This window comes from Pistacia vera, unplaced genomic scaffold (assembly GCF_008641045.1).
Source record: "Pistacia vera cultivar Batoury unplaced genomic scaffold, PisVer_v2 Contig363, whole genome shotgun sequence".
Classification (NCBI taxonomy): Eukaryota; Viridiplantae; Streptophyta; class Magnoliopsida; order Sapindales; family Anacardiaceae; genus Pistacia; species Pistacia vera.
The window spans coordinates 188,842-204,522 of record NW_022196183.1 but is presented as its reverse complement, the minus strand read 5'-3'; the positions used below and the strand labels follow the sequence as shown (position 1 = coordinate 204,522).

Sequence of the window (15,681 nt, the reverse complement as noted above, 5' to 3'; positions counted from 1 at the left end):
TTATAATGGCACGGTTTTCTTTTTTTCTAATTTGTTTGAAAAAAGACCATCTAGCAATCTATCGTGTAATATACCCCAAAGAAATCAGAAGATATATATAGTTGTTTTAACTATATATATCTTTGATTTTATATGGTCTAAATTCAAAACACATGTTTACGAATTAGAATACTTAGAACTCAAGGTTTGTCGTATAGGGAACTTGGGCTAAGTCTTGACAAATTTATATGGTGTAAATTGAGTCAAATACTAAACTTTTTTTCTCGAGTAAAATGAATGGAAATATGTTTTTTTTTTTTTTAATTTTATCTTTCGTTTTGATATATATATAAGATAAATCTTTAACTAGTTTTAATCACAGAATCTTATAAAGGTCGCCAGACTTTCATAATTGAAACAAAATATTTTTCCAATTCCAAAATTGACAGGTCGTAAAACAATACAAATAAAAGTTTAGGGTTTAGTAGTCAAAAGTGGTTGAGAATTAATTGATAGAATGTTGAACGTTTACAATTTATTATTTTCAACTAGCCAAGTCTTCTCCGGAACTCATATAGAAGGAGCAGGTTGGTAGATCCAAAGGGTCTTGTTATTAATTGTAAATAATATAAAAAATGAATGAAAAATATAAAAATTATATGATTTAATAAAATTAAAATGTTTACTTATGGATATACTAAATTAGAATTAAATGTTATAGTTCAAGCACAAACTTTGGTTTCTTATATAGGAGATGACTTTGCATGAAAATGAACTTATTTTATGACGAAATAATAATTTTAAAGTAACATACATAATTTCCTAACTATTGTGCCAGAAATATAATGAATAAAATAGCAAAATTTGGTGACATTTGTGGGCCTGAAAGCTCTGATATCAGCTACCAAAACTTTCTTTATGGGCCCATTGAGGCCTGCTCAGTCATCAACATTCACAAACAGGAATGTGTTGTCTCACTCTGGCACTCTCTTCAAAGGTTAGTTGAGAAAGCAACCAAAGCAGTTTTAGTTTAGTTTAAAAGGAAGGTCTCCATGAAAGAAAAGAATCAAAGCCATCAACAAAGAAAAAAAGTTTTATGCTTTATTTATCAGTTATTTGCTAATATGCTCAACTTTAGAGTCTGCATGTTCTCAACCCTCTGGACAAGCGCCAAAGTTTTCAACTTTTATTTTATATTATTGCAACTGTTGAGCACTTACAGGGCATTAAATTAATAATGTCTTGAAACCATTCTCTCAATCTATAATAATCTTAATTAAACAGTGTAATGCGTTCAAGATCTATCTCTACTCTCGTTACTTGTTAAAAATTAATATTAAGATTTAAGAATTACGACAGTCCTCATGAAGAAGAAGATAAAGCCAGACATGAAACGCACGGGAGAATTCACCTCTTATCACATCACATGGAATGTGATGTAAGAACTAAACTAAGTAACAACTGAACTCTCCCTGTCCCTTTCCCTAAATTCCCGCTAAATACACCCAACTCTGTCCATCCCCTCTTTTTCATTTCCTTGTCTGTTGTCACCCTATTTCACTTCACTTCATTCGTTTCCTTTCCTTTTCTTTCCTCAGATTTTCCCGAGAACCAATCATGAAACCGACTCCAACAATAGATATTTTTACCTCCCCGAACTTCATCAAGTTTACAGCTTTAGCCCTCCTCTCACTCTCTCTTCTCTTCTTTACCCACCGCTTCTTCTTCTCTTCGACCGCCACTACCACAACAACATTCTCCGTTCCCCTTCAGCCTCCACCGCATGTCCTGCCGCCTCCCCTGCCCCCGCCGCCGAGGCGGAATCCGGTGCCTGAAGTGGTTAGGACTGGTATAGTGGATGAAACCGGCGCCATGTCGTGGAATTTTGAAGTTGGAGAGTTTTATGTAGAGACAGATTCAGTCGGTGAGGAGTTAGACAATGTGATTGCGGGAGATGAAAGAGACGTAAAGAAGAAGGAAAGAAGGAAGGGTCGTGTTGTAAAATATAAAGTGTGTGAAGATAGACTGAGAGATTATATACCGTGTTTGGACAATGAACGGGAGATAACGAGAGTGGATAAATGTGAACGCCATTGTCCTCTAAAGGTCTTGGAGTGCCTTGTGCCGCCTCCAAAAGGGTACAAGACTCCTATTCCCTGGCCCCAGAGTCGAGATCAGGTAAGTTTGTGGAGACAATTTTCGTTTCTAATGTTGCTCGTTTGGGTTTAGTTGTAAATGTTTGTTAAGTATGTGATTGTTCAGGGGTTATTGTTGGGTATATTATCAAATTTTGGCAAGGATAGTTATGAGAATGAGACCAGAAGCTGCTTACAGCTAATCATTTTGATTTATGTAGCATCTTAAGATACACTATACTACCTTTTATTCTTGTGGAATTTATTTTCTTTAGGTGGATTTTTTTTTTTTTTTTGGTTAACAATGAGATGTGATGATAAAAGGTGTGGCTCCGTAATGTGCCCAAAACACCTCTGGTTGAAGGTAAAAGAGGGCAGAAGAATTGGGTGAAAGTAAAGGGTGATAAGTTCATTTTTCAAGGAGGTGAAGCAAAGTTTCCAAATGGAGCAGATAAGTATTTGGATCAGATTTCACAGGTTGGCTACGTCTTTTAAATTCCACCTGGATTTATTCTGTTGCATCTGCAAGATGTTGAGGGTGTTTTCTTGACTTTGTTGTGTAGATGGTTCCTGAAATTGCATTTGGCCACCACATCCGAGTTGCATTAGATGTTGATTGTGGATTAGCAAGTTTTGGTGCCTATCTGATGCAACGTAATATAACCACTCTGTCAATAGCATTAAAAGATGTACATGAGAACCAAATTCAGTTTGCACTAGAACGTGGTGTGCCAGCCATGGTAGCAGTATTTGCCAGACAGCGCTTGTTATATCCAAGCCAGGCTTTTGACTTTATACATTGCTCAAGATGTCGAGTTAATTGGACTCATGATGGTATACCCTCTTATATTGATGTATCTTAGTACTATAGACCTTTTTCAGTTTAAGTGTTGGAGAAGTCTCGGATCAGCATCAAGATGTATTTCTGTATATACTTGACAATGTCAAGCTACTAACAGTTTTAATCTCATGTTTTCAATTTGAATATATTTTAAACTGTGAATATGATAGTTTTTGGTAAGGCTCTTATGTATTGATGATCCTTTCTTCTTTGTTCTGTGATGAAGATGGCATTTTACTTCTTGAGGCCAACAGGATGCTAAGGGCTGGAGGATATTTTGCTTGGGCAGTGGAAACTCTAGACAAAGATGGAGAGATTTTATTAGAGAAACAGAAAGGTATCTCATCATGCAAATAATATGTTTGTATGGAATTCACTATTGGTTACTTCTCCAAAATATTTTGTTCTGGAGTTGCATAATTTTCAAAGTTTACACTCTGGAGAATGTGGAAGGCTTTTCCTCTGTCATTAGCACCATCATCATCTTCTTTTATCTCCCATGTTACAGTATTGTTGAAGATGAGAATTGAGCTTTTCAATCACTTGAACTCATATTATGGCTCATCTATGCACAGATATGGAGGACCTTGCTGCTCGGATTTGCTGGGAACTTGTAAAGAAGGATGGAAATATTGCTGTATGGAGGAAGCCATTAAACAATAGTTGCTATATCAACCGTGCAGCTGGAGTGCAACCTCCAATATGTGATTCCAATGATGATCTGGACAATGTTTGGTATGCTCTGCTTCACACCTTTAGGTTCACTTTGCTTAGTGGCTTAACATATTTTCAGATGAATGATATTTGATGCATTTACCTCTGGTCCTGTTTTTGCATATCTTTTGAGGAGGGTAGAAAATTTGGATGGATTAAGTGTAATCTCCTGAATATAAATTATGAAGCTGTTGGAGGAGAGAAGCCGTGGACAATGTTGTAACATGGTCAAAATTATCTGAAAAGTTAACACTAGTGTAATATATAACTATATGCAATTATGCTGTATGTGTGCACAAAAATCAAGCATAATTTCTTGTGCAGTTTGTTGAATTAAACTATTGATGCACTAACTCCCTTACCAATTTTGGTGTCCTGCAAGAGATCTGTAGAACTTCCTTATCTAAAGATTGAGTTAGATTAAAACACATAATTTACCAGCCATGTTCTGTTCTTTTTTGTAGGTATGTTGGATTAAGGGCATGCATCGCACTTTTGCCAGAGAACAGTTATGGAGTTAATATTACTACATGGCCTGCACGGCTTCATCTTCCACCAGACAGGCTCCAAAGCATAAAAATGGATGCCGACATATCCAGAAAGGAAATCTATAGGGCAGATTCGAAATATTGGAATGATATAATAGTTAGTTATGTTCGTGCTTTCCGCTGGAAAGAGATGAAACTACGAAATGTGATGGACATGAGGGCTGGACTTGGAGGGTATCATATTTACAGTATTGGCTGCTTTGTACTTTATTTTTAGAGATCATAAAAACGATCGGATAGAGCTTGGCTGCAGTGCATAAGGTGTTCTGTTCCGATTCTGAAGTAAACATACTTCATGTGGACAAAGACAACTTAGCATTAACTGGAATGTTAGAAGGTTTTACCTTCTTAAGTTGCCTTTATCTGCATGACATACTTTAGTGCATAAAAGATGGAACAGTAGCCAAGGCATTGCCTTGCATTCTATATCTTAATATCATGCGTGTGTAATTTGTTGGTCATTTTGACTATATACAGGTTCGCAGCAGCTTTGCATGATCTACAGATTGATTGCTGGGTTATGAATGTTGTACCTGTTAGTGGTTTCAACACCTTGCCTGTTTTATATGATCGTGGACTTATCGGTGTTATGCATGACTGGTATGAATGATACACATTCTTTTCTCTGCGTTTTGAATTTGCATCTTACTTCATGCTTGATAGATTCATGGCATTTTTTTTTTTTGTATACTATTTTTACAGTCATTACATCTAAATTATTTAAACTATCATACTGGTGAATCTAGGATTATTTTGTTCATTGATATAACTTGGGCTGATCCTCAATTCTAGTGTTAATTCTGTTTTGAGTTGGTGCCTCTATGGACTTCTCTTGAGGGGAACGGCGTTTAGTGGAAAGAAAATATACTCATGGGTGGAATACAGCAAGGATAGCCAATTATCATGAGATCTTATATGAGCTATTTCCTTCTGCAATTATATTTTCACCTTTCATGGAGTTTTTCTTTTTAGTTTCTTAAAATTGAATAAATTTTCGGAATGGTAAGATTACAAATTATTTTGCGGGAATTTTTTCAAATCTTATTTCATTATGCTATAGCTGACTTCTTGTGCTTTACTGATGTATAGGAGGTTTTATTTTCCAGGTGTGAGCCATTTGATACTTACCCTAGGACATATGACCTATTGCATGCAGCAGGTCTCTTTTCTGTAGAGCAGAACAGGAATAAGTAATTATCTTTCTTATCTATTTTATTAAATGCTTAAAAGTTGAAAGCACATCATTTAAGGTGCGAAGTGAATATATTTTTGCAAAAATTTGTGGCTGGTGCAGATGTGATATTTCACTTATCATGCTTGAGATGGATCGGATGCTAAGACCAGGTGGACATGTTTATATACGAGATTTGGAATCTGTTATTGTTGAGCTTCAAGAAATAGCAATTGCTATGGGATGGACACCGGCATTGCACGAAACTGGTGAAGGTCCCCATGCAAGCTGGAAGATTTTGATCTGCGAGAAACGAATGTAACATGCTTGATTGAATTAAACCTGATAAACAACATGAGATGTCGTTCGGCCGTTTGTAGAAGGAAGGGAACCTGGTGAACATCTTGCAAGAGAGGTAGGTAGCTGCAACAGTTGCCATGATATCAGACTAACTATCAATATATAGCTCATATTGAATAATATGGTAACAGAGAATAAAAGTTAACATATTAGTTGCTTTAATTACTTTCTCTTGTTCTGAAAGTGTAATAAATAGATTGAAATTGTAATTGTTGATATAGACAATCCAATGTAGCAGGAATTTTGTATGAACACAAAGATGCAAAAGAGTTCTTTATATGCAAGTGTAATCAATATTTCTTTTTCTTTGATAACGTTCCCCATCCATGCGGTTCTTCTAACAGAGTGTTCCAATATATGGATTCAAACGTAACGTTACGTGACAAATAACTCATACCCCATCTCAGAAAAAGAATATTTCTTGCTTTAGATCATGACACCAAGAAAACAAGACTTGCTTAATGCGACATGCTGAGGAAAGACTCCTGGGCCGCAGCATTGACCTGTTTGGAGAGGTAAACTTCGTAGATTTCCACTACAAGGCGAGGCTCCGTTTCAACAAGCTCCATATACTCATCCCTTCTAGTGAAATTGCTCATATTGTCTGTGATCAATGATAAAGCTGCACGAAGTAGATGTTTTGCGTTGTGTTGGTATGCAAACACGTAGCTCATGATAGAATTGTCCCAGTTCAACTTGGATACAAGGAACTTCTCACAGTATGCTTTAAGATGCTTAACCTCGTATTTTTCAGCCAATTCTAAAAGTTCACAGGCCATTTTCTCTTCAAGACATACTTCACCGGTGTACATATAGTTGATAAATGCACAAAGAGCATCGTATGATGCATCACTGATCTTTACTGTGCCACTCCGCTTTTCTTCCATCTCATTCTCCAGCATCGCTTTGAACACTGGCGAACGATTCACCTGTTCACATAAATAAATTAGGGCGGCAAATGAAAATTAATCATGACGATCAAGCAACGATACTCTGCAAACTAGAAGTGCTTGACATTGCGGAGTGCGACAACATTAATTATGTAAGAAAAAAATTATATTGAGATTCTTTATTTTTGAGTTCGCGAAATGGCAAGTTTCCATCCTTTGTTTCATAAATTTTATTTAATGCAACGGTCAAAAAATAAAATGGTCATTACACCCACCCCATTCCGAACCACGACCATGGTTGTCCCACCCCTCTCTCTCCCATATCCAATTAACTACCTAACATCATCCTACCATTGCCGCCTCCTCGGTTTTTTCTGCCCATTCTTCTTCTTCTTCTTCTTCTCCACTTTTCCCCATCTCTTTCTTCTTCTCTTCCTCCTTCTTCCCTCTTCTTCCGTTTTCTCCCTTCTTGGAATAGGCTCCGAGGCGGCTGGATTTGGCCGCCATGAGGCCATCACGTTGTGGCCAGTTAACCGACAACTAGATCTAGTCGCCGCAAGACACCAACGCCAATCTCCACCTCACTCAGTACCAACACTCATCATACCATCCCTTCACCGTTGAACGCCTATTCCGGCGTCCTCTAAACCTCTTGACTCCACCACCTTACTCCTCTCAGCCTACACATCAAAACCCTTATCACCCCCCATCTCATTGAGCCACCAATCGCCAACCATCGCCCTCTTTTGGTCTGCACGCTTCCAAGACTTTTCCAGTCGATCCCAATGTCGAAAACCGACCTTGACCCCGCTTTTCTCTCCATGGGCACCTCCTTTCAAAAACCCCCAACACCCTAAATCTCATTTGCTCGTCGATCGTCGGAATCACACCGTTAGGAATTTATGGGATTGTCGCAGCTTTCCACCTAAATTCCAGCCGCTCCCTGCACTTCAAATCTTTCCCAACACCAACAATTGCATTATCACTCCTCCCAAACCAAAACCCCCATCAACCCTAACACCTGTTGCTCACTGTTTGCCGTCCCACATTTCCAATCCGGGTATGTAGGTAAGTTTGTGGTTGAATTTGTGGCATTTTTGGGTGGGTTTGTGGTTGTTTTTGGATAGGTTTGTAGGTGGGTTTGTGGTGGTTCGTGGCTGGATTTGTGAGTGATTTAGTGGTGGTCATTTGGTGGCGATAGGGCTGACTTTAGGGTTTAGAGGATTGCGATGGTGGTGGTGGTGGTGGTGACTTTGGGGTTTTGGTCGTGATGGTTGTGAAATGTGGTAGGTGGTGGTGGTGATGGTGAAATCAAAAGTCAAAGGTAGAATGGTAATAGCATCCGCTACAATTGTATTAAAAGTCAAAATTCATTAAAGTGTTACTTTTAGGGTGGGGATATGAAATTTATGAAAGGTGGAAAGTTGCCATTTCGCGAAACCCTGGTGAAAACATGTCGGTTACTCTTTATTTTTAAGAAATTCAGGTTACTTTTTCTTACAGCACTAAAATTATTAGACAAATTAACAATAGAATTCAATGTATTTTCAACTAAGCTCATATATAGATATAGAGAGAGAGAGAGAGAGAGAGATACTGACCAAAACGGCCTTATGAGCCGGGATAGGAACGGCGGACTCAGAAGCTCCGTCCTCAGCTAGCAAAACGAGGTCGGTGTACGATGGCTGGTGGCGGTGATCAAGTGGAGACCAAAACCTTAAGAAGGCAATTTTGGCTTTATGCTCTTCGATGCAATCAATACAATAAAAGTTTAGGGTTTAGTAGTCAAAAGTGGAGAATTAATTGATAGAATGTTGAACGTTTACAGTTTATTATTTTCAACTAACCAAGTCTTCTCCGAATCATATAGAAGGAGCAGGTTGGTAGATCCAAAGGGTCTTGTTATTAATTGTAAATAATATAAAATGAATGAAAATTTAAAATTTAAAATAACGTATATATGATTTAATAAAATTAAAATGTTTACTTATGGATATACTAAAGTAGAATTAAATGTTATAGTTAAGCACAAACTTTGGTTTCTTATAAGAGATGACTTTGCATGAAAATGAACTTATTTTATGACGAAATAATAATTAAAGTAACATACAATTTCCTAACTATTGTGCCAAAATAATGAAAAATAGCAAAATTTGGTGACATTTGTGGGCCTGAAAGCTCTGATATCAGCTACCAAAACTTTCTTTATGGGCCCATTGAGGCCTGCTCAGTCATCAACATTCACAAACAGGAATGTGTTGTCTCACTCTGGCACTCTCTTCAAAGGTTACTTGAGAAAGAACCAAAGCAGTTTACTTTAGTTTAAAAAGGTCGTCTCCATGAAAGAAAAGAATCACAGCCATCAACAAAGAAAAAAAGTTTTATGCTTTATTATCAGTTATTTACTAATATGCTCCAACTTTAGAGTCTGCATGTTCTCAACTCTCTGGACAAGCGCCAAAGTTTTCAACTTTTATTTTATATTATTGCAACTGTTGAGCACTTACAGGGCATTAAATTAATAATGTCTTGAAACCATTCTCTCAGCTATAATATCTAATTAAACAGTGTAATGCGTTCAAGATCTATCTCTACTCTCGTTACTTGTAAAAATTAATATTAAGATTTAAGAATTACGACAGTCCTCATGAGAGAAGATAAAGCCAGACATGAAACGCACGGGAGAATTCACCTCTTATCACATCACATGGAATGTGATGTAAGAACTAAACTAAGTAACAACTGAACTCTCCCTCTGTCCCTTTCCCTAAATTCCCGCTAAATACACCCAACTCTGTCCATCCCCTCTTTTTCATTTCCTTGTCTGTTGTCACCCTATTTCACTTCACTTCATTCGTTTCCTCCTTTTCTCCTCAGATTTTCCCGAGAACCAATCATGAAACCGACTCCAACAATAGTATTTTACTCCCCGAACTTCATCAAGTTTACAGCTTTAGCCCTCCTCTCACTCTCTTCTTCTTTCACTCCCGCTTCTTCTTCTCTTCGACCGCCACTACCCAACAACATTCTCCGTTCCCCTTCAGCCTCCACCGCATGTCCTGCCGCCTCCCCTGCCACCGCCGCCGAGGCGGCATCCGGTGCCTGAAGTGGTTAGGACTGGTATAGTGGATGAAATGGGGCCATGTCGTGGAATTTTGAAGTTGGAGAGTTTTATGTAGAGACAGATTCAGTCGGTGAGGAGTTAGACAATGTGATTGCGGGAGATGAAAGAGACGTAAAGAAGAAGGAAAGAAGGAAGGGTCGTGTTGTAAAATATAAGTGTGTGAAGATAGACTGAGAGATTATATACCGTGTTTGGACAATGAACGGGAGATAACGAGAGTGGATAAATGTGAACGCCATTGTCCTCTAAAGGTCTTGGAGTGCCTTGTGCCGCCTCCAAAGGGTACAAGACTCCTATTCCTGGCCCCAGAGTCGAGATCAGGTAAGTTTGTGGAGACAATTTTCGTTTCTAATGTTGCTCGTTTGGGTTTAGTTGAAATGTTTTGAAGTATGTGATTGTTCAGAGGCTATTGTTGGGTAATTATCAAATTTTGGCAAGGATAGTTATGAGAATAGACGAGAAGCTGCTTACAGCTAATCATTTTGATTTATGTAGCATCTTAAGATACACTAACTACCTTTTATTCTTGTGGAATTATTTTCTTTAGGTGGATTTCTTTTTTTTTTTTTTTTTTTTTTTTTTTTTTTTTCGGGCTAACAATGAGATGTGATGATATAGGTGTGGCTCCGTAAGTGCCCAAACACCTCTGGTTGAAGGTAAGAGGGCAGAAGAATTGGGTGAAGTAAAGGGTGATAAGTTCATTTTTCAAGGAGGTGAAGCAAAGTTTCCAAATGGAGCAGATAGTATTTGGATCAGATTTCACAGGTTGGCTACGTCTTTAAATTCCACCTGGATTATTCTGTTGCATCTGCAAGATGTTGAGGGTGTTTTCTTGACTTTGTTGTGTAGATGGTTCCTGAAATTGCATTGGCCACCAACCCGAGTTGCATTAGATGTTGATTGTGGATTAGCAGTTTTGGTGCCTATCTGATGCAACGTAATGTAACCACTCTGTCAATAGCATTAAAAGATGTACATGAGAACAAATTCAGTTTGCACTAGAACGTGGTGTGCCAGCCATGGTAGCAGTATTTGCCAGACAGCGCTTGTTATATCCAAGCCAGGCTTTTGACTTTATACATTGCTCAAGATGTCGAGTTAATTGGACTCATGATGGTACCCTCTTATATTGATGTATCTTAGTACTATAGACCTTTTTCAGTTTAGGTGTTGGAGAAGTCTCGGGTCAGCGTCAAGATGATTTCTGTATATACTTGACAATGTCAAGCTACTAACAGTTTTAATCTCATGTTTTCAATTTGAATATATTTTAAATGGTGAATATGATAGTTTTTGGTAGGCTTTTATGTATTGATGATCCTTTCTTCTTTGTTCTGTGATGAAGATGGCATTTTACTTCTTGAGGCCAACAGGATGCTAAGGGCTGGAGGATATTTTGTTGGGCAGTGGAAACTCTAGACAAAGATGGAGAGATTTTATTAGAGAAACAGAAAGGTATCTCATCATGCAAATAATATGTTTGTATGGAATTCACTATTGGTTACTTCTCCAAAATATTTTGTTCTGGAGTTGCATAATTTTCAAATTTACACTCTGGAGAATGTGGAAGGCTTTTCCTCTGTCATTAGCACCATCATCATCTTTTTTATCTCCCATGTTACAGTATGTTGAAGATGAGAATTGAGCTTTTCAATCACTTGAATCATATTATGCTCATCTATGCACAGATATGGAGGACCTTGCTGCTCGGATTTGCTGGGAACTTGTAAAGAAGGATGGAAATATTGCTGTATGGAGGAAGCCATTAACAATAGTTGCTATATCAACCGTGCAGCTGGAGTGCAACCTCCAATATGTGATTCCAATGATGATCTGGACAATGTTTGGTATGCTCTGCTTCACACCTTTAGGTTCACTTTGCTTAGTGGCTTAACATTTTCAGATGAAGATATTTGATGCATTTACCTCTGGTCCTGTTTTTGCATATCTTTTGAGGAGGTAGAAAATTGGAGGTTAAGTGTAATCTCCTGAATATAAATTATGAAGCTGTTGGAGGAGAGAAGCCGTGGACAATGTTGTAACAGGTCAAAATATCTGAAAAGTTAACACTAGTGTAATATATAACTATATGCAATTATGCTGTATGTGTGCACAAAATCAAGCATAATTCTTGTGCAGTTGTTGAATTAAACTATTGATGCACTAACTCCCTTACCAATTTTGGTGTCCTGCAAGAGATCTGTAGAACTTCCTTATCTAAAGATTGAGTTAGTAAAACACATAATTTACCAGCCATGTTCTGTTTTTTTGTAGGTATGTTGGATTAAGGGCATGCATCGCCTTTTGCCAGAGAACAGTATGGAGTTAATATTACTACATGGCCTGCACGGCTTCATCTTCCACCAGACAGGCTCCAAAGCATAAAAATGGATGCCGACATATCCAGAAAGGAAATCTATAGGGCAGATTCGAAATATTGGAATGATATAATAGTTAGTTATGTTCGTGCTTTCCGCTGGAAAGAGATGAAACTACGAAATGTGATGGACATGAGGGCTGGACTGGAGGGTATCATATTTACAGTATTGGCTGCTTTGTACTTATTTTTAGAGATCATAAAAACGATCGGATAGAGCTTGGCTGCAGTGCATAAGGTGTTCTGTTCCGATTCTGAAGTAAACATACTTCATGTGACAAGACAACTTAGCATTAACTGGAATGTTAGAGGTTTTACCTTCTTAAGTTGCTTATCTGCATGACATACTTAGTGCATAAAAGATGGAACAGTAGCCAAGGCATTGCCTTGCATTCTATATCTTAATATCATACGTGTGTAATTTGTTGGGTCATTTTGACTATATACAGGTCGCCGCAGCTTTGCATGATCTACAGATTGATTGCTGGGTTATGAATGTTGACCTGTTAGTGGTTTCAACACTTGCCTGTTTTATGATCGTGGACTTATCGGTGTTATGCATGACTGGTATGAATGATACGCATTCTTTTCCCTGCGTTTCGAATTTGCGTCTTACTTCATGCTTGATAGATTCATGGCATTTTTTTTTTTTTTTTTTTTTTTTTTTTTTTTGTTACTATTTTTACAGTCATTACATCTAAATTATTTAAACTATCATACTGGTGAATCTAGGATTATTTTGTTCATTGATATAACTTGGGCTGATCCTCAATTCTAGTGTTATTCTGTTTTGAGTTGGTGCCTCTATGGACTTCTCTGAGGGGAACGGCGTTTAGTGGAAAGAAAATATACTCAGGGTGGAACAGCAAGGATAGCCAATTATCATGAGATCTTATATGAGCTATTTCCTTCTGCAATTATATTTTCACCTTTCATGGATTTTTTCTTTAGTTTCTTAAAATTGAATAAATTTTCGGAATGGTAAGATTACAATTATTTTGCGGGAATTTTTTCAAATTTTATTCATTATGCTATAGCTGACTTCTTGTGCTTTACTGATGTATAGGAGGTTATTTTCCAGGTGTGAGCCATTTGATACTACCCTAGGACATATGACCTATTGCATGCAGCAGGTCTCTTTTCTGTAGAGCAGAACGGAATAAGTAATTATCTTTCTTATCTATTTTATTAAATGCTTAAAAGTTGAAAGCACATCATTTAAGGTGCGAAGTGAATATATTTTTGCAAAAATTTGTGGCTGGTGCAGATGTGATATTTCACTTATCATGCTTGAGATGGATCGGATGCTAAGACCAGGTGGACATGTTTATAACAGATTTGGAATCTGTTATTGTTGAGCTTCAAGAATAGCAATTGCTATGGGATGGACACCGGCATTGCACGAAACTGGTGAAGGTCCCCATGCAAGCTGGAAGATTTGATCTGCGAGAAACGAATGTAACATGCTTGATTGAATTAAACCTGATAAACAACATGAGATGTCGTTCGGCCGTTTGTAGAAGGAAGGGAACCTGGTGAACATCTTGCAAGAGAGGTAGGTATGCAACAGTTGCCATGATATCAGACTAACTATCAATATATAGCTCATATTGAATAATATGGTAACAGAGAATAAAAGTTAACTATAGCACTATATAAAAGAAGTTATGTTTATGGCTTATAGTTATATATATTAATTAATTAATAGTGTTTATATTCACTGTGTATAGTGTTTGTAATGAATAAAACTAGATTTTATATGAGGTTGTAATTTTCTTTTAATCGAATTATGATATTTAGCTCTTGCTGTAATTTATGGTCAATATTTATTTCTTTTACTGATGAAATTTAATGATGAATACCAATGTTACGTAAATAAAAATAAGAATAGGTATATCACGTAATGTTGCAAACTTTCAACCATAAAAACACAATCATCTGGTCCAAAAGATAAAAAACCAATTAGCTACTGATCAGTAATTAAACGGTAGAATATTTTGACCCCTAATTATTATTTTCATCTGAAAAATTAACCCATAAAACGACTTAGAATTACACTGGTTGGTTATGCATATTAGAGCAACATATAACATACTGTATATCAAATTATCATATGTTACTCATGCTTACATTAATTGTATATATTATGACTGAATATTAAAATGTATTTTACACATAATTTTGTCACTAAAGTTAATATATTCCTGGCCATTCTGCCAACATATATATGATCATTTCCATACAATTTTAAGCAAGAATCAGTGATGAGACGTAACATTATTTCCTTTAACTAAGAAGTAGGCTGGGGAACCCTGGAGTCTAGAGATGTGAAAATTCAAGACACATGTTTAAGAATTAGAATACTTTGAACTCAAGGTTTGTTGTATTCAGGAAACTTTGGGCTAAGTCTTGACAAATTTATATGGTGTAAATTGAGTCAAAGTATACTAAACTTTTTTTCTCCAGTAAAATGAATGGAATATATGTTTTTTTTTTTTAATTTTATCTTTCTGTTTGATATATATATAAGATAAATCTTTATAACTAGTTTGTATCACAGAATCTTATAAACGTCGTCAGACTTTCATAATTGAAACAAAATATTTTTCCAATTCCAAAATTGACAGGTCTTAAGCACTACAAATAAAAGTTTAGGGTTTAGTAGTCAAAAGTGTTTGAGAATAATTGATAGAATGTTGAACGTTTACAGTTTATTATTTTCAACTAACCAAGTCTTCTCCGAAATCATATAGAAGGAGCAGGTTGGTAGATCCAAAGGGTCTTGTTATTAATTGTAAATAATAAAAAAATGAATGAAAAATTTAAAATTTAAACATAACGTATATTGATTTAATAAAATTAAAATGTTACTTATGGATATACTAAAGTAGAATTAAATGTTATAGTTAAAGCACAAACTTTGGTTTCTTATATAGGAGATGACTTTGCATGAAAATGAACTTATTTTATGACGAAATAATAATTTTAAAGTAACATACATAATTTCCTAACTATTGTGCCAGAAATATAATGAATAAAATAGCAAAATTTGGTGACATTTGTGGGCCTGAAAGCTCTGATATCAGCTACCAAACTTTCTTTATGGGCCCATTGAGGCCTGCTCAGTCATCAACATTCACAAACAGGAATGTGTGTCTCACTCTGGCACTCTCTTCAAAGTTACTTGAAAAGCAACCAAAGCAGTTTTAACTTTAGTTTAAAAAGGTCGTCTCCATGAAAGAAAAGAATCACAGCCATCAACAAAGAAAAGTTTTATGCTTTATTAATCAGTTATTTACTATATGCTCAACTTTAGAGTCTGCATGTTCTCAACTCTCTGGACAAGCGCCAAAGTTTTCAACTTTTATTTTATATTATTGCAACTGTTGAGCCACTTACAGGGCATTAAATTAATAATGTCTTGAAACCATTCTCTCAAGCTATAATAACTTAATTAAACAGTGTAATGCGTTCAAGATCTATCTCTACTCTCGTTACTTGTAAAAAATTAATATTAAGATTTAAATTACGACAGTCCTCAT

At 36.5% G+C, this 15,681-nt stretch overlaps 2 protein-coding genes and 1 pseudogene across 2 annotated transcripts; 2 read left to right on the top strand and 1 right to left on the bottom strand.

Annotated features, from left to right (window-relative positions):
* Positions 1-1,405: 1,405 nt before the first annotated feature.
* Positions 1,406-6,027, top strand: LOC116140093 (probable methyltransferase PMT10). Its single transcript, XM_031425731.1, has 9 exons — positions 1,406-2,157; positions 2,439-2,591; positions 2,678-2,948; positions 3,182-3,292; positions 3,531-3,690; positions 4,134-4,391; positions 4,695-4,817; positions 5,324-5,407; positions 5,512-6,027. Exons 1-9 carry the CDS (start codon positions 1,597-1,599, stop codon positions 5,708-5,710), a joined length of 1,920 nt encoding a protein of 639 aa, XP_031281591.1. The 5' UTR covers positions 1,406-1,596; the 3' UTR covers positions 5,711-6,027.
* Positions 5,909-8,504, bottom strand: LOC116140119 (BTB/POZ domain-containing protein At4g08455-like). Its single transcript, XM_031425746.1, has 3 exons — positions 8,486-8,504; positions 8,240-8,382; positions 5,909-6,677 (listed from the first exon to the last, which is right to left on the bottom strand). The coding sequence occupies exons 1-3, from the start codon at positions 8,502-8,504 to the stop codon at positions 6,207-6,209; spliced, it is 633 nt and encodes a 210-aa protein (XP_031281606.1). The 3' UTR covers positions 5,909-6,206.
* A 1,162-nt stretch (positions 8,505-9,666) lies between these two features.
* On the top strand, positions 9,667-13,581 carry LOC116140108 (annotated as a pseudogene).
* Positions 13,582-15,681: the final 2,100 nt, after the last annotated feature.